Consider the following 18,609-nt stretch of genomic DNA (forward strand, 5'->3'; position numbering starts at 1 on the left):
CAAGTCTTTTCTAACTAAACAACCATACGTAAATTTAACTTTTAATATTAAGTGAAGAGAAACATTTAAATACACAAAAAGCAAACCATTTACTACCTACTATGTAACTTACTTTTTATTGAAAGTATCTTGCATTCGTGACTGATGCTTTCTGGGTAACGCCATACATTTTAACATTAAAGGTTAAATTATTTTTTACATGCAAGTAGTGTTTATGGTTTTCCCCACATAGGATTACTGATTATAAAAAGATGACACACCACATGGGTTAAGTGTCTCTTTTAATAGAAAAGCCAGCAAACTGTCTAATTCTGTTTCCTCCCAAACCACAAACTGAGTAGTAAATGAGCCTCTAGCCAACATATTCAAAGCTGAGAGGATTAAAAATGCAAAAACAAGTCCTCAGATCCAATTAAGGGAGCCCTGCTACATATAGGCTAATCAATACCAGTGGACTCCAGGAAGCTGGAAGACATTCTGATAACCCCACTCTGATAACATTTACCTCAATTAGCCTTTTTCCAGTTTCCAAATCATGAATAAAGATAATACTTTGTTAATTCTATTTCAGAAAATTTTTTTGCAAGTTGTTTTATTTACAATGCCAACTTTTAAAAGTCACTAAACTAAAGTTAACTGGACAATAAACTAGGCATAAATTGCTTTACAAAAAGAGGGAAAGCCCAAAATGCCACTTTCTATAGAGAACCCACAGTTCAATTTTATTCAGAGCAAAGAAAAAAGAACTTTTGATCATACTAGAAGAAACTGAGCCATAAGTTTGGAATCTGTACTGAAACTACACATGCAATGAGGACAACATTCTGCTAATACAACTGATTTGCTGCTGCATTTGTGGACTGTTTTTCTAATATTAACAATTATAAACAAAGCAGTGCAACTAGTATTTGGAACAATCCTTACAGTGTTACAGCATCAGACACAAAATTTCACTTCTCCTCACACCACTGGTTCTCTTTGCGTACCTAGAAGAAGAGACAAATATAAGGAAGTACCTTAAGTAGTCTTTTCTAAGACTACTATCTAATGATTCATCAATAGCCTGTGAGGTGGGTCAGAAGGAAATAGATAGAAAACCGGAAAAACCCAGTTAACAGTAGGCTTCCAGGTTACCATTCTTTCCCTCCCCAGTTTTTTATTGTGCCCTGCTGAAATTATCAAGAAAAGCAAAGACAATGGGCAATTACAGCTTAAGTCACCAGAGATGACCTGCGTCAACAAAATCATTCTGATCTATTCATTTCTTCCCCATTCACTAAGTTGCTCTGAAGTATCCTGGCACATAATCCATAGGGCCTGCTCTTCTGAAGTCAAATATTGATGGCTTACATGTAAGGTCCCAGGTGCCAAAACTAGTAACTGCTAAGGAACAAATATCAAACAGCACCTTTGGATGAAAACTAATTGTTCTTATGCTTATAAAAGAACAGTATCATCTAAGTGCTTAGACTAAGAGACAGACCAGAATATTTTTAGCATATAGAAGATACCTATTTTCCCTCAAGTAAAGTCAAGACTCCTTGATATAAACACCTCTTTTCCTAGCATGCTATGGGTTTTAGTCTCTCTTGAAAAGCATTTGATCAAGAACAAGCTGTTAGCCACCTACCTGGGCTTCCTCTTCTTCAGTAAAATCATTTTTGATATTGAATGTCTTTCGAATCTCCTCAGGAGTTTTCCCCTTGATCATATTGGCAACAGTCTTGCAGGTAACATCAAGCAAACCTTTGATGTCTAAGTAGTTTGCTGCCTGTAAAGTAATTGTTGTTTTCATTAAAGTATACTTAATGCTTTAAATTAAATCCAAAGTCAGTGACTAACAATCCATATCTAACTTAGCTTAAAATACTAGTTAATTTTAAGAAATTAAATGAATAAATAAATCAAATTCTTCTGTGAAAGATTATTGTATGTCCCATTCTTTGTTATACCTCTGTAATACTGTGTCCTTGTGCTACATTCAGCAAACTACACTACCTCAAATGTTAAAGAATGGCCACTACTGGCGGTTGTGTACGCGTGCACACACACAAACACAAGTTTGTGTTTGACAAAAATATTTAAAGAATTCAGTGATTTTCCTGGTGGTCCAGTGGTTAGGACTCTACAATCTCACTGCCAAGGGCCCAGGTTCAATCCCTGGTCGGGGAACTAAGATTCCATAAATAGTTATAGCATTACATTTTACTGACCTTCTGATTCAACTTTTGGTTTCTTTGATTTTCTCTATTGTTTTCCTGTTTTCTATTTTACTGATTTCTGCTCTTACCTTTACTACTCCCTTTCTTTGGGATGAAATTCATCTTTCATCAGTTTCTTAAGGTAAAAGCTTAGACTGCTGATGTGAAACTTTTCTTTTTTCTTTTTTTTTAAAATATATTTATTTATTTATTTTATTTTTGGCTGCATTGGGTCTTTGCTGCTACACGTGGGCTTTCTCTAGTTGCGGCGAGTGGGGGCTACTCTTCGTTGCAGTGCGTGGGCTTCTCATTGTGGTGGCTTCTCTTGTTGTGGAGCACAGGCTCTAGGCACGTGGGCTTCAGTAGCTGTGGCACGAGCGCTCAGTAGTTGTGGCTCACGGGCTCCAGAGCACAGGCTCAGTAGTTGTGGTGCATGGGCTTAGTTGCTCCGCGGCATGTGGGATCTTCCCGGACCAGGGATCAAACCCGTGTTCCCTGCATTGGCAGGCGGATTCTTAACCACTGTGCCACCAGGGAAGCCCCCTTCTTTTCTAATATAGGTGTTTAGGGCTATCAATTTCCCCCTAAATGCTACTTTAGCTTCATCTCACAGATTTTCGTATGTTGTGTTTCATTTCCATTCAGTTTAAAATACTAACTTTTCTTTTGATTTCTTCGTTGACTCACGGGTTACTAAGAAATGTGTTACTTAGTTTTCAAATATTTGCAGATTTTCCAGATAGCTTTCTGTTACTGATTTCTCATTTCATTCCACTGTGATTAGAAAACATTTTTTGTGTGACTTGAATCCTTTCAAATGAGACTTTTTTGTTTGTTTTGTTTTGCTTTGGCTGTGCCACGCAGCATGTGGGATCTTAGTTCCCCAACCAGATATTGAACCCGCACCCCCTGCAATGGAAGCGCGGGAGTCTTAACCACTGGACCACCAGGGAAGTTCCCCTGTGACTTGTTTTAAGGCCCACAACATGTCTATCTTGGAAGTATACACTTGAAAAGAATATGAATTCTGCTGTCATTAGTCTTCTACATCCTTATGATTCTCTACTTGTTTTATCAATTATTTAGAGACAGGTTTTGAAATCTCTAACTATGATTGTGGATTTGCCTACTTATCCTTTAGAGTTCTATTGGTTTTTGTTTCACTTTCTGGAAGCTCTGCTTTTAGGTAGAAAAACATTTAGGATTCTTATGTCCTCTTAATAATGAACAGACCACTTTATCACTATGCAATGACCCTCTTTAATCCTGGTAATATTCTTCGCTCTGAAATGTACTTTAATATAGTCACTCCAGTTTTCTTTTGGTTATTATTGTTAGCATAATATTATCTTATTCCACCCTTTAAACCTAATTGTGTCTTTATATTTAAAGTGAGTTTTTTGTAGACAGAATAGCTAACTCTTTCTTTTCTATCCAATGTGATGACCTCTAACCTTTAATTGTGGTGTTTAGACTGTACATTTAATGTGGTTATTGATACATGGATTTAAATATAGCATTGCAGAGCTTAGAGTTAAAATTCAGTATCAATGAATTTAACAAATTTAACTCTATGAAAAGTGCTAAAGGTATGGACTAGAAATATCTTATACTATGCATTAAAAACATACCAGTATAAGCTCAAAAAGTGTTCCTTGGTCAACTTTCAGGAACTCTTGATCCCAAACAGGGATATCATCTGTCCGCTTTTCTTTGTTCTCATCATCCTCAGGAGGAGGAGGATCATCCTTGTGGTGGGTGCACCACTGAATGACCTACAACAACAAAAGTTCATTCCTATATGGCATTTTATAACAAGGTACTCCGTTCCACTGCTGGGGCAAGGTTATTCCTACACGGGGCTGAGAACTAACTGTAAGTCAACTTGAATAATAAAGTTAGTAGCCCAGCTTGAAAAGCACAACCCTAGAGTTCATGGAAGATCTTAGATAACAGCGAACCATGAAGACAGATTACTATACTTGACCATACTAAAAAGCTCCTGTGCAAAAAAACACATTAAGTTAGACAGGACAATGACTGGGAAATACCTGCAACATGTACATGCCAGCAATGCATTACCTTATAAAATATAAAATCTTAAAAATCTCTACACAGAAATGGGCTAAAGATATGAACAGGCAGTTTACAAAATAAATCTGAATATGAATAGTCAAAAAGGAGGAAATGCTCAGCCTCATTAAATGCAAAATTAACACTACAGATACTACTTTAGACTGTACCCCCAAAAGATAAATAAAAATCAAGATGTTGATACTAATCATTGGCAACAGTGTGAGGATAACATGAACTTTTCTACTGTAGAGTGTAAATTGGTATAATCCCTTTGAAAAGAAACCTAGGAGTACCTAGGGAAGCTGAATATGTGCATACGCTATCACCAAGCAATTCTAAACACCCTAGACACATGCACAACACTATCCAGTATAAGAACAATGCAGGAAAAGCCCAAAGTTCCCTTAGTAGTGGAATGAACACATTAAAGTTTCCAGAAGCTGATTAGCTAGACTGTGCACCATCTTATAGACCACAATCTACACTGAAAGTGTTAAGTTACAGAATCTAGGTGGTAGGAAAATGGGTGTTTGCTGTATAATTTAACTTTTCTGTATGATTAAATTTTTTTTATATTATAATGTTGGGGGAATAAACAATGCTGAGAGAAAATGGGAGAACTGAGAAATTATACTACCAGGATACAAAAAAGGGAAAGAACTACTTCTAGAAGAAAAAGCCAAGCATAAAGGGCTTTAATTAAGTAGCTTTTTAAGAAGTATTCCAGTAGTATAAGAAAGAAACCAATTAGTAACATAATGGCATTTAAAAAGTCTTAAAAGGCTAAGTAGGGTTTCCCTGGTGGTGCAGTGGTTAAGAATCCGCCTGCCAATGCAGGGGACATGGGCTAGAGCCCTGGTCCAGGAAGATCCCACATGCCACAGAGCAACTAAGCTGGTGCGCCACGACTACTAAGCCTCCACTCGAGAGCCCATGAGCCACAACTACTGAAGCCCACGCGCCTAGAGCCCGTGCTCCGCAGCAAGAGAAGCCTCCACAATGAGAAGCCTGCGCACCACAACGAAGAGTAGCCCCCGCTCGCCGCAACTGGAGAAAGCCCGCGCACAGCAACGAAGACCCAACACAGCTAAAACTAAATAAAATAAAATAAATTAATTTTTTTAAAAAAGCTTTTTAAAAAAAAGGCTACGTAAGAAATTAATGCTGATGGGAGTTTCTGGTCAGATGAGAGAGACAAGGAAGGGAAATTTTACTTTACACTTTTACAGTTTTGGGGTCATATAATCAGTAAATATACTTAAGTTTAAATATTGATAAGTAATAATGCAAATAGATTGGAAAAAAATTATTCTAAGTGGCCCTGTATCACCCAACCCATTAACTCTAACCTCTACTTCCTTGCCTGTTCACTATGATCTAGCCACCACACTAGCCTCCCTGTCTTACCTCAAAAGACAGGACATGCTCTTATCTTAGGGTCACTGCACTTACTCCCATTGCCCAGAGCTTTCTTCCCCCACATATTCATGTCTTTGTTCAAAGATCCACTTCTCACAGTAAGGCATTTCCTGACCATCTTTATTTTACAAATAGCCAACTCCCCCCTACCATCCCACTTACACTCCACAGCTTTTCCATCTGACATATTTGTGTTGTATGCTTCCCACACACCTTCAGAATGTAAACTACCTCAGAACAGATCTTGTCTCTTTAGTTCACTGCTGTACCTCCAGCACCTAAAAAATGACTGGAATTTGAATGAATGCAAGTAAAAGTCCTTTTAGAAGCATTTAATATTAGCATAGATAGAATGTTAATTTGCAACACAAACCCCAGAAGTCAGAAAGGAGATCTAACTAGATAAAATACAAAGCTGTGAATTGACCTAAGACAAGCAAAGTGGTAAAAACTACATAAAGAACTCCTACAAAAAGCCTATTAAGGGGGCTTCCCTGGTGGCGCAGTGGTTGAGAATCTGCCTGCCAATGCAGGGGACACGGGTTCGAGCCCTGGTCTGGGAAGATCCCACATGCCGCGGAGCAACTGGGCCTGTGAGCCACAACTACTGAGCCTGCGCGTCTGGAGCCTGGTCTGGGAAGATCCCACATGCCGCGGAGCAACTGGGCCCGTGAGCCACAACTACTGAGCCTGCGCGTCTGGAGCCTGTACTCCGCAACAGGAGAGGCCGCGACAGTGAGAGGCCTGCGCACCGCGATGAGGAGTGGCCCCCGCTCTCTGCAACTAGAGAAAGCCCTCGCACAGAAACGAAGACACAACACAGCCATAAATAAATTAATTAAAAAAAAAAAAAGCCTATTAAGACTACAAAATGGATGAACCTTGAAAACATTACGCTAAGCGAAATAAGCCAGACACAAAAGAGTATCTTATGATCCCATTTTTATAAGATAGCCCAGTATAGTCAAATTCACAGAGACAGAATACAGAATAGTGGTTACAAGGGGCTTTTTACCCAGACTAGGGATATTAAAAAGATTGGTAATAGCCAATCATGGTAAGAATATGGAAAAATATGCAGTGCAGGTGTATCTCATGCCAGGGTCAAGAGAAAGCATAAAATGCAACTGCGTATGGTCAATGACTCTGAAAATTCCTTAGGAAGGGGCCAACTGGAATCGACCGTTCCCATCTCTAAGCCTAGCCAGTTTTCCCCGCAATGTGGAAACTGGCTGCTATTTCTTCAGAAGAGCATTCAGTTAAACAGCTGGCTCTATTAAGGAGCCATATGCTCTGAAACACTAAAATCCTATTCAATGTAGAGGGCCGGGGAATTCCCAGGTGGTCCAGTGATCAGGACTCGGTGCTTTCACTGCCATGGGCCCAGGTTCAATACCTGGTCGGGGAACTAAGATCCCTGCAAGCTGGGCGCAGTGCAGCCAAAAAAATAATAATATGTAGAGGGCTGTTTATGCTTAGACACAGGGTAAGGTGATCAACCAAAAAAAAAAGAAACAAACCAAAAAGAGCACATATCTTGTTCTCAAACTCCTTTTTTTTATATTTTTTTTATTTTTGGCTGCGTTGGGTCTTCGTTGCTGTATGCGGGCTTTCTCTACTTGCGGCGAGCAGGGGCTACTCTTCGTTGTGGTGCACGGGCTTCTCATTGTGGTGGCTTCCCTTGTTGCGGAGCACGGGCTCTAGGCACGTGAGCTCAGTAGTTGTGGCTCACAAGCTCTAGAGCACAGGCTCAGTAGCTGTGGCGCACGGGCTTAGTTGCTCCGCAGCATGTGGGATCTTCCTGGACCAGGGCTCGAACCCGTGTCCCCTGCATTGGCAGGCGGATTCTTAACCACTGACCACCAGGGAAGTCCCTCAAACTCCTTTTGAGGCATACCCATTCAGCAGACAAGCAATACAAAAAAATTTCCCTTTTTGCTAAGCACATACCATTATATTTCAATAATTTAAATGTGTTAATGAAAAAGACTAGACAACTTAAATATTCACAGGGCCTGGTTAAACTAAAATAAATATCTTAGTCATAATCTTACTATATAGTTATTGGTTTTGTTTTGTTTTGTTTTTAAGGAAGCTATCTATATATCAATATAGAAATATCACCAGGATATTGTTAATGAGAAAAGGGATACATATATATATATATATAAGGGTATAGTTGCTACCTTACCTTTTTTAATATTGCTGCATTAACATTTGGCAAGGGGACTGGATCATCATCTCCTTCATCATCCATTCCCAAATCTAAGTAAACCAGAAGAGAGTTGCCATTATTTTCTAGCCCCATTATAACAACCAGGCTGTTTCAAACAAGTAACTTGTAAGACATGTTATCTGAAAGACTATAAAAGTACTTTACTAAGAATAGTTCTCTTGAAAGTATTTAAAACTGGCGGTTCCTAGCAACAGCTCCATGAACCACCCAAAACTATATAAAAATGTGTGAGAAGACAAATACAGGATTATATAAAAAGAGTTCTTCATTAGGAGGAAAAGTGATTTAATAAGTGGGCTTGAGATAACTAGGTAACCACCTGGGAAAAAATTAAAGCCAGACGCTTACCCTTCCTCTTTATACCAAACTCTAGATGGACTGCACTTAGGAAAATAAAACAATGTGAGGTATTGCAGAAGTAACAGAATCTCAATCTATTAAAATCTGAAGCCCAAACATGTATATACACACACACACACACACACACACCAGATCGTGCAGCCACTGACAAAAAACAAGGCAGGCAGCTCCGTACATACTGGTATGATTTCAAGATTAAAGTTTTTAAAAGCCAGGTATAAAAGATAAATGTTACCTGAATAAAAATGGGAATATACTTATATTTATATTTAAAATATCTTCAAAAGGATATACAAGGAATTGTTAATATTATGTCTAAGGTAGTTAATGAGAACATGGGTTGAGAGACTTAGTTTCAGCATATACCCTTTAGTGTTATTCATCACATACATACTACTTATAATTTTGAATATATAGGTTTCTCTAATAAAAAGTCCTAACTTTTAGACTATCAAAGTGGTTGCTGAGCTCCAAAGAGAAAACTTAAAATCCGTATGTTACTTAAAGATTCTAAATAAGAGTATTTTTCAAACCAAATGGGTCCATCCTTCAGTTTCTACAGGACTAAAAAAGAGCTGCCAAAGAAACTTATGTAACAGAAGTACCAAGATCAGAGGTCAAAAGTACTGCATTGCTCTACTGGTTGTAGCACAGCACCAGTTATGCTGACACGGTTAAGTGCTGAGTCATACATTTGAGTCCCTAATGTATAGCTGTGCTAGGCAGGGAAGAATCAGCAATGAATACAGGAGGATGGGAGGAACTGTTGCAATTTTAGATAGAGTTGCTCAGGATACCTCACAGAGAAGATGACATTTTAATTAAAATCCTAAAGGAGAGAACACCTAAGCAGAGGAAATGGCAAATGCAAAGGCCTTCTGATAGTGTCCTAAAAACACTAAGGAATCTAGTGTTACAAGAGCAGAGTTAGCCAGGCTGAAAGGAGATGACAGGGCCCTAATAGGACCTTCTGCAATTTGGCTACTATATTGGTAAGAGATAGCAGAGAGCAGGAGGGGAAAGAGGGAAACCAATTATGGGGCTAGCAATGATCCAGGCAAGTACAAGTGGCTTGTACAAGGTATATAGCTATGGAAGAAGAAATAGTGCAATTCTGTATGCATTTTGAAGTGAGAGGCAACAGTATTTGCCAACAGATTGAAAGCAGAATGTGAAAGGAGTTAGCGACGGCTAAGGCTTATAACATGAGGAACCAGATTGATGGAGCTGCCATTGGAGTTGCCACTAATTGATATGGGGAAGGTTGTCAGAGAACTTGTTTTAGAGGGCAGGGAATCAAGAATTCTAGTTTGGGGACTTCCCTAGTGGCGCAGTGGTTAAGAATCCGCCTGCCAGTGCAGGGGACACAGGTTCGAGCCCTGGTCCGGGAAGATCCCACGTGCCGCGGAGCAACTAAGCCCGTGCGCCACAACTACTGAGCCCGCGCGCCACAACTACTGAAGCCCACGCACCTAGAGCCCGTGCTCTGCAATGAGAAGCCACCGCAATGAGAAGCCTGTGCACCACAACGAACAGTAGCCCCCGCTTGCCGCAACTAGAGAAAGCTCGCATGCAGCAACGAAGACCCAACGCAGCCAAAAATAAATTTAAAAAAAGAAAAGAATTCTAGTTTAATAAGTTTGAGATGTCTATTAGATATTCAATGGTAGACCAAGAAGTTAAATATGCAAGTCCAAAAATCAAAAAAAGAGATTAGAACTGTAGGTAAGTTTGGGAAATGATGTATAAATGATTTATAACACTATGAGACTAGCTGAGGTAACCAAGGGAATGACTGAGTATTGATACAGTGAAGAGGTACAATGATTAAGCAAACTCCGGGGAACTGAAGGCTTTAAAGATGGGGAGACAGGTTGTGAGTGAGCTAAGTATTAAGTATCCTGAAAGCCAAATGTAGAAGGGACTGATCTACTGTCAAAGGCTATCAATAAGTCTAGATGAGAAATGAAACAATGCACTTGACAACATGGAGATCAATGAGTTTAACAAGCTTCTCCAGTGGAGTGGTAAAGATGAGAGTATATTCAAAAAGTATCCTATTTTCCTGTATGGGTACATTCACTCATCTCCCCTCTATTCCTCCCCACCAATGCCTTTACCTGATCCCATCTCTGCTGACAGTAAAACTATAAAATTACAATATTTCAATTTGGATCAAGCCACTTATGCTTTTCTTGAACTAGTATGAAATATTTTTAACTCAGAGGGGAGAAAAAGAAGTTATACTATGGAAAATGCATGTGTTTGGGGAATGAACAGATTAGAGGAAATGAAATACAGAAGACCAGCTTGTTTAGATACAAATGTTTTTTGGAAGAAGGCTTAAGTCACATTAAAAATAAGGGCCTTACAGTTGTAAAGGATCACTTCTCTAGCATTTAAACTGAGGATTTGAAATGGTTTTTGCTTTTAGACTGAATGCACAAGTACCAACAGTCATTCCTTTAAGCTATTTAGTTTCAAGGACTTCTGAAAGACACCTGTATCCTGATACCACAACCTGGACCTGAAGAAATGAGTCAATCCATGTGTACACATGCCAAGATTTTCACTTCTGATTGTCCACTGATTAGAAGATTTTATTTCAATACACTCCAGTCTTCAAGAGGCTAGAATTCTATATAAACCACTGGTACTTAAGATAAAGCCATTCACCTCTGATGCCCAAAGCTATGGAAGGAAAGAAACATTTTAACTGTTGCTATCTATCATCCACTTGCTTCAGTGATCAAAGTTGGCAGAAAACCTTCAAGCAGCCCTATGTTCCTACACTAGCAAATGCTTCTTTGAAGCAGCACAAGAGAGATTAGTGTGCCAGGCACCAACTAAGATGAAATAAAGCAAGTATTCAGGCAGCAATTTGTTATCAGTTTCTACATCTTCTAGATAAAACCTTACTCACCTGCCTTTAGGGACACCTGGATAACTTTCACACTCTTTTATCAGTGACCATACTATAGTTCTTCATTCAACACGTACTTGATGAACAGTGACTGTGGGATGTACCAAGGGGTTTACAACTTAATAGAAGTAATCTATGTAAGTCACCAGGGTGCAGGACTGTAAGTGCCACATAACTGGTGTCAATTACCAAATACAACTTTATGTTCAGCTTTTATTTTCTATTAGAAAACAGGAAAAAAAACCAAAAAGAAAACCAAAAAGAGTATGTTCAGCTTTTATTTTCTATTAGAAAACAGAAGACAAACCTTCTGCAGCTCAGCTTCTGCCTCTACCACACCTAATACTTGCTGTTAGAAGTCTTCTAACTTATTATCCCTGAAATCCTAAGTGACCAGTCTGCAGTATATGAATCTGATAATCACTCTGGTCACTTCAAAATGCCTCCCTTTTCCCTTGGCTTCCTACTCCACATATTCTCCACTTCTGACTTCACTCTTAACAGCCCATCCTGCCCCAATATGGCCACCTGCCAAGCTCATTTACTCCCACAGATATATATATATATATATATAACTCCTATAACCCACCATACAAAGTCAGTCTATCTCCAGCAGCCTACAACTCAGGGACCAAGATCCACATACTCAACTGACTAGCAGCTTATTACAAAGATCTTTTGAGGGAATCTCTAACATACACAACATGTTCAAGCTCAAAGTCATTTTCTTTCCATTCCCCTCAAACTTGTTCCTCAGCTCTATCAACTACAAGTATCACAATCGCAACCCCAACTAAAAACCTCAATTTTTTTTTAAACACATCCTGTTTACTTTACCTCAGAATGATCTCCCAAAACATCTTAATTTTACTAGATTTGAAATACCACCTCACTAGTACTACACCCTGCACTCTCTCCAACCTAAAGAATAACATCAGCCAAGAAGCTCCCATAGCACCACTTGGCACAATTTTATTAATGCACTAATTATACCATGTGACCGTTAGCCTTGTTTGGTGTCTATCTCCCTGCCTAGTTTATAAATCCTTCAAGAGCAAAGACCACTTCTCACTTACCTTCTTTTCACCAGCACCAGGACTTATTCTTTGCCCGCCTTTCTGCTCTCACTGAACACTGACTACTATATCTCCCGCTAATGCTTGGCATATAACTCTTTAATTAAATATCTATAAGCTACAGATAAACAAAAACTTTTGATATTTGAGTGCACTCAGCCCTCCGTATCTGCAGGTCCCACATCCTCGGATTCAAACCGTGGATAGAAAGTATTAAAAAATAAAAATTTTAAAATTCCAGAAAGTTCCAAAAAGCTAAACTTGAATTTACATAGCATTTATGGTGTTATTAGGTATAAATACTAGAGATAATTTAAAGTATAAGGGAGAATGTATATAGGTTATATGCAAATACTACACCATTTTATATAGGTGATTTGAGTATCCATGGATTTTGGTATCCATAGGGGATCCTGGAACCAATCCCCTGCAGATATGGAGACAAATGTACTGAAGAACATTCTTATTACTACTGTTTTTTTCCCACCAATTCTAGAAACTGATTTGTATGTCTCCATATACTATTAATGTCTACCAACCCACTGATAATACTAATTAGAGATCCAGGGCTTCCCTGGTGGCGCAGTGGTTAAGAATCCGCCTGCCAACGCAGGGGACATGGGTTTGAGCCCTGGTCCAGAAAGATCCCACATGCCGCGGAGCAACTAAGCCTGTGCGCCACAACTACTGAGCCTGCGCTCTAGAGCCCGCGAGCCACAACTTCTGAAGCCTGTGCGCCGAGAGCCCGTGCTCCACAACAAGAGAAGCCACCGCAATGAGAAGCCCGCGCACCTCAAGGAAAAGTAGCCCCCACTCGCCGCAACTACAGAAAGCCCGCGCGAAGCAACGAAGACCCAACTCAGCCAAAAATTAATTAATTAATTTTTTTTTAAAAAAAAAGAGCGATCCATGTTAACTGGTAAAAGTTTCAAAACGTTTCAGGACCTGTTTTCTTGCCTTCCTTCTTTGATGCACTGCATATATGCTTTGCAGCAGTTTCAGAGGAATGACAAAACAGACAAAAGGGAAGACTTGGTTAAAAAAAAAAAAAAAAGAACGAAACAGACATCTACTCAGTTTACAAACTACTCAGCTTACTCCCGCTGTTGAAACAAGGTGTTCTATTTAGCTACCATATATAAGGTATCTCTTTTCCAAAGGCTTTAGTTTTTGTCATTAGAAATTATGAATGCAAATTTACTTGAAAGAGAAATGGGCCATTGTCTGAGGCTTGGAAATCATTTCAGTATTAGCTTATGGTATTATCTACCTAATAAGGGAAAAAACTCAGTAATTCAGAAAATGCAGAAAAAATTGACCTGTACCAAAAAAATGCAGTTAATACTTTAAAGAAAAAAAAGTAAACTTTACCCCTTCATACCCCTGAGAGTTTTCTGACAGATTGTTACTTCTGTAGATTTGATGTTCACAGGTTATATCAAGCTACTCATTTCTTTGCCTTTCCCCTGACCCACGTTTTCTAATAAACTTACCTTCCAACATGGTCTTAATAGTCACAGACTGTTTCGCAATTTCAACATCAACTTCAAATATCTCTCCATCAGAACTCTGCAACTTAATTGAAGGCATCTAAAAAAAGGTATTATATTGAATTTGAAATTTAAGAGATATTACTTCTATACAAACTACATTTCAAACTACAGTCTGTTAGACACCTTCTAACTTATTAACCGTAAAACCCTAAGGACCTATAGTATATAACCCTATAAAACACTAAGTGATCATTCACAGGCTAGCACACAAGTGTTTCTATAAAAATTTTGTCAAAGTGTAACTCCTAGGAACAGAAGCTTTTAAAGCCTGCCCTACTGAATTCATTACTAGTGTAAGTTTTAGAATTAACACTTTATATTTTTGATGCAAAATGTATCTAAAATGGACTTATTCTTTGCCCGCCTTTCTGCTCTCACTGAACACTGACTACTCCACCTGCAAACCTGAGGGAGGTGAGTCCAAAATAAACAAAGCTACCAGATAAGATAGTAATTTTCCCACAGTGAGACTTACCAGTGAAAAATGAGTTCAGATCCAAAGAGTAGATCAGGATATACTTATTTATGTTTGGATCAATGCAAGACCATACACAAAAGAATAAAATATTTTAAGGATAAGCAGATATTGTAAACCTAGTAAATTTCAGAGTCCTTTTTACCTTTCATTACTGACTGTCCAGGTGTCCAAGTTTGAGATCTCCTGCCAAAGTCCTCATAGTAATAACCTATTACTTGCGCCAAAAATGTATTTATTAACTCAGATTAATTATGAGTCATGAGGGAAAAGACACCTCTTACATAAAAGTTAATTAAGCAATTAACTTCGAAAGACTTGAGTTTTGGCAAAAAAACCAAAACATACAAACAAAAATACACCTCTTTAAAATTAAATGTTCTAAGCTTCTAAGCCAGCAATTTCTTACCATATTCAGATTCTTGGGGGAGTGGCGCAGGGGAGGGGGGAACGGCAACAATACCTGACTGTAAAAATTCAAAACCTCTTTAAATTTCAAGTATAGATTTTTTAAAGGTCCATCATAATCCTGTGATGTCGCTATAACTTAAAAACATAGAATTTGGCATTTAAAACACTGATTGAACCTGTTTTAGGTCCCAAGACTTAAGACCCATTAAATCAGCTAAAATATTCATTCTGCTTTCCCCAGACAACTGTCTCCATTTCCCAAACGACAAGCTGTTAAGGCAAGGAAGCAAAAAGGTAAAGCTGTTTTAAAACCAGCCATCGAAATATCCAGCTCTCAGCCATCCATGGGTGGAGAGAATCAGATTTCATTTTACAGTTCACAAGTATGTCTGCTTTTCCGTGTTGCTCAGTACTTGCCAATAATGCAGTTGTCCTGCTCCATGGAGAAAGACCCAGAGCAGAGGACCTTCTCTGTGACAAGGCAATAACAAAAGGTATCCCCAAAAGAAATATTTTAACGTGAGCTCAATTTTTAATTACGAAATATTCTATGTTCTTTTTATGTTCCACAGTACTGGAGTGAACATTATAGAATCAAGAGTCTGGCAACACAGTTGATAAAATTACTTTTAAGCAAGACGAACATTTCATATTTCAAATAACTTTTGATAAACAGCAAGATCTGCTTAGTCATAGTCAAATTCGTCTATTAGGTTACTCCTACGGGAGCTGAGATCTTAATAAATAGCAGAGAAACAATCGGTTAATCTGTAATTCAATGCACTTTGTAACGCTAAACTTGGTACTCAAAGACAACTTTTTTAGTGTTATACAGCTGGAATTCAGAGCAAAATTTTCGTATAATGATGGGTGAAATTTTGTTTGACATGCTTTCAAGACCATTCCTTCAATTCCTTATGCTCCAGTACTTGTAAATCACTCTGAGTGGGTTCTATCAACACCATAAAGGAAAAAACCTGTTTTAAGTGACCCGAAATTCTGACACCTCTTTTTAGAGGGTAGAGTGAAATCTGCATTGCTCTATGACACAGAAACATTCTACTGTAACGCTCTGATGAAAAAATTCATGACCCAAAACCTAAACCTGAAGTCTCCATTAAAAAGTAAACCGAAGCAGGTGAATGTCCTATCCCTTCAAAAACCAGGCACCTCGAGTTAGGAGTTAGTGCACCTAAAAGCCACACCACTATGACGATGGCATCTGCTATTACAGCAATGGTTTCAGCAAGCCCATGCTGCGGCAAAATAATGGGAGAGAAATATTCCGAAGGAGCAGGCGGCTCTCTGCCAAGATTCGGACCCAGCACAGTTAGCCAGGACCGGTGACTAGCGACGCTAGATACAGGGGCAAGAAAAGGATGGGTGCCAAGAATCCAGCGCTCCCGGACAACCACCGCCACGCTTCCTCCGGACACCAAAACAACAAACACGGACACACGCCCACGCTCACGACAGCCCCGGGAACTCCATTAAAAGCCCCGCCGCCACCCTCGCCCTGGGTGCCAGTGGCTGGCAGGCTCAACGCCAAGCGAGGCCCCCGGCCCCAGCCTGGGCCCTCAGCCGAGCTCCGCCACGGCTGACGGTCGCCCCGTGCAGAGAAGGCCTAATCTCGGGTTCGGCTCGCACCTTCTCCCGCCCGCCCGCCCGGGCACCCATGGGGCGCCGTGAAGACGCGAAGCTAGAGGAGGCCTCGCCGAGTCGAGGGGCGGGGTGGGAGAACAGGGCAGACAACGGGTTCCAAAGAGCCTGAGGGAAGGCCAGGCCCAGGTGCCTCCCGCCTCCAGCAGGGCCAAAGCACCAGCGGTGCGGCCACCAGCTCGCAATCCGCGGCGCCACCGCCCCTCCCAGCTCCGTCGGCGGCTACTCACGGTGTTAGGATTCAAGGAGATGGCTGGCCAGAGGCTGATGAGAGCAGGGCGGCGTCTCCAAAAAGAAAGAAAAGCGGAGAACAAGGCCAACACTGCGGAGCGGCGCGGCGTCTGCCTTTATACGAGCGGGCGCAGGCGCCGAGGACCCTGGCGCCCGTCACGTCACAGAGCCGGCGGGGCTGGCCGTCGAGATCGCCTGACGGCAGGCGGAGGCAGGCCGGGTGGGCCAGGCGGAGACGCGGCGGGGCGGGGCGAGGCGAGGCGCGGCGGGCCTTGATTCTCACCCCCTCCCTCGGAAGCTCCGCTCGGTCTCCTCAAAGCGGGAACGGAGCACTGGCTGTGGTACTCCACGGCCTGCGAGGGTCCTTCAGGCGGGGGCTGTCCTAAGCTGAATTAAAGACCCCAGACCTGAAAAGCCTGGAAGCCGTGGGCGAAGGAGGAGGAGGAAGGGGGGAGGAAGGGGGGAGGAAGGGGGGAGGAAGGGGGGAGGAAGGGGGGGGAGGAAGGGAGGGGGGGAGGAAGGGAGGGGGGGAGGAAGGGAGGGGGGGAGGGGGGGAGGAAGGGAGGGGGGGAGGGAGGGGGGAGGAAGGGAGAGGGGGGGAGGAAGGGGGGAGGGAGGGAGGGGGGGAGGAGGGAGAGAGAGATGTTCTCCGGCGTGTGTGTTGAGGGTGGTGTTTGGGAGGGGCTACGGCTCCCTTTCAGGACGGGGAAACTGGGACTCCAAGAAAGAATGGGAGCTGGCCTTTCCAGTCAGCGCTGTGAGATTCTGCTCAGGGTCTCAGTGTCCTCCCCTGAACCTAATAGGAGTTAGCTCACTCTCCACAATAATCCATGCGGTGAGGTATCGTTACCCTTTTTTATTTGTGAGGGAACAGGTTCAGAACGGTTCAGTGGCAGAGCAAGGATTTTTTGATACTCTGAACCCCTATTGCCTATCGTTGACTTCTGAAGAGGCCTCCAGTCCAAAGTAACCATTGTTGCAGAGAAACCCCAAGTGTAGAGAGGAGGCCTCTCTTTGCCAGTGAATATCCATTCATTCAGCAGAAGTGTATTGGGGACGGGGGTGGGGGCATGGAGGGGAGCGGGGCGGTGAAGAGCCACCGGGTGAGATTCTGCAGCGAACCAGGCAGCCAGAATCCAGCCTGCACAGAACTCTTGTATGGGATGCTTCCTGAGGGCTGTGTGATAGTCTCCCTAGGATGAAGCCAACCATTAAGGGAAAGGGGTTAGTCTGAAAATTCCCCCCCGCGCCCCCCCCATCCTCTCCAGTCAGAGACTTTGACCAGCTCTACCCTGCTCTGCTTAGGGAACATCGCCACCCCTCCCTAGGAGACGAAGGTGCCAGGCTCAGCTAACCAACAGGCACGTGATGGTATTCCTGACGCCAAAGAAACAAAAGACACTTCCACACAGGGCCCCCTAAAGAAATCAGAGGCCTACAGCTCTTCTGGGAAGGGACTGGGCAGGGAGGCCAAGCAGCTCCTTGGGTTACCAGGTCTTTGTCTACTAGCTGTGGTATCCAGTGTCTGCCAGGTGCCATAGCTGATGACAGGAAGATGAAAGGACCTACAGCTCTCAGACTTTGTCTCACAACACCGCCCTGCCCTCAGCAGCTCAAGCTTCAGGTCTCCTTCTCAAGACCCACTGGAGCCCCTTTGCTCCCCTGCCTATGGCATACAAGGTGGCACCTTGTAAAGCCTTGTTGAGCGTCGTAAGCAGTGCCACATCACACATCTAGCCTGAGGATCTAGCACGGGGCCTGGCATAAACTAGGTGTATGTTTTTTCCACACGTCTGTGGTCCCCCAATATTAGAGTCACCAAGAGATTCTTGTTTTTAAAAAGCATATTTTATTTACTCATGCAGCTATTGTACGCATAGATTATCTCAGGAAAGATACACAAGTAATTGTTGGCCTCAGGGGAGGGGAACTAGGTGACTGGAGAAGAGGGTTGGGGTGATTTTTCACTTTATACCCTTTCTACCTTTT

The 18,609-nt window shown here is 41.6% G+C and overlaps 1 protein-coding gene across 2 annotated transcripts; it reads right to left on the reverse strand.

Annotated features, from left to right (window-relative positions):
• Window positions 1-264: 264 nt before the first annotated feature.
• On the reverse strand, window positions 265-16,988 carry SKP1 (S-phase kinase associated protein 1). Of its 2 annotated transcripts, XM_061188176.1 has the most exons (6): window positions 16,620-16,988; window positions 13,785-13,881; window positions 7,888-7,961; window positions 3,833-3,976; window positions 1,631-1,771; window positions 265-986 (listed from the first exon to the last, which is right to left on the reverse strand). In XM_061188176.1, exons 2-6 carry the CDS (start codon window positions 13,879-13,881, stop codon window positions 951-953), a joined length of 492 nt encoding a protein of 163 aa, XP_061044159.1. In that variant the 5' UTR covers window positions 16,620-16,988; the 3' UTR covers window positions 265-950. The 2 variants fall into 2 exon arrangements, 1 of the variants encoding a protein (XP_061044159.1); XR_009700767.1 differs by lacking the exons at window positions 3,833-3,976; window positions 13,785-13,881 and having other exon boundaries at window positions 16,620-16,966.
• Window positions 16,989-18,609: the final 1,621 nt, after the last annotated feature.

This window comes from Eubalaena glacialis, chromosome 4 (genome assembly GCF_028564815.1).
Source record: "Eubalaena glacialis isolate mEubGla1 chromosome 4, mEubGla1.1.hap2.+ XY, whole genome shotgun sequence".
Lineage (NCBI taxonomy): Eukaryota > Metazoa > Chordata > Mammalia > Artiodactyla > Balaenidae > Eubalaena > Eubalaena glacialis.

Excerpts from the sequence above, each read along its gene's own strand:
- SKP1 (XM_061188176.1), bottom strand. The coding sequence starts at position 13,881 with ATGCCTTCAATTAAGTTGCAGAGTTCTGATGGAGAGATATTTGAAGTT. Across the intron at positions 7,962-13,784 it reads TATTAAGACCATGTTGGAAG|ATTTGGGAATGGATGATGAA; the intron begins GTAAGTTTATTA and ends TGGTTTACTTAG. Across the intron at positions 987-1,630 it reads CTGAAGAAGAGGAAGCCCAG|GTACGCAAAGAGAACCAGTG; the intron begins GTAGGTGGCTAA and ends CTCTTCTTCTAG.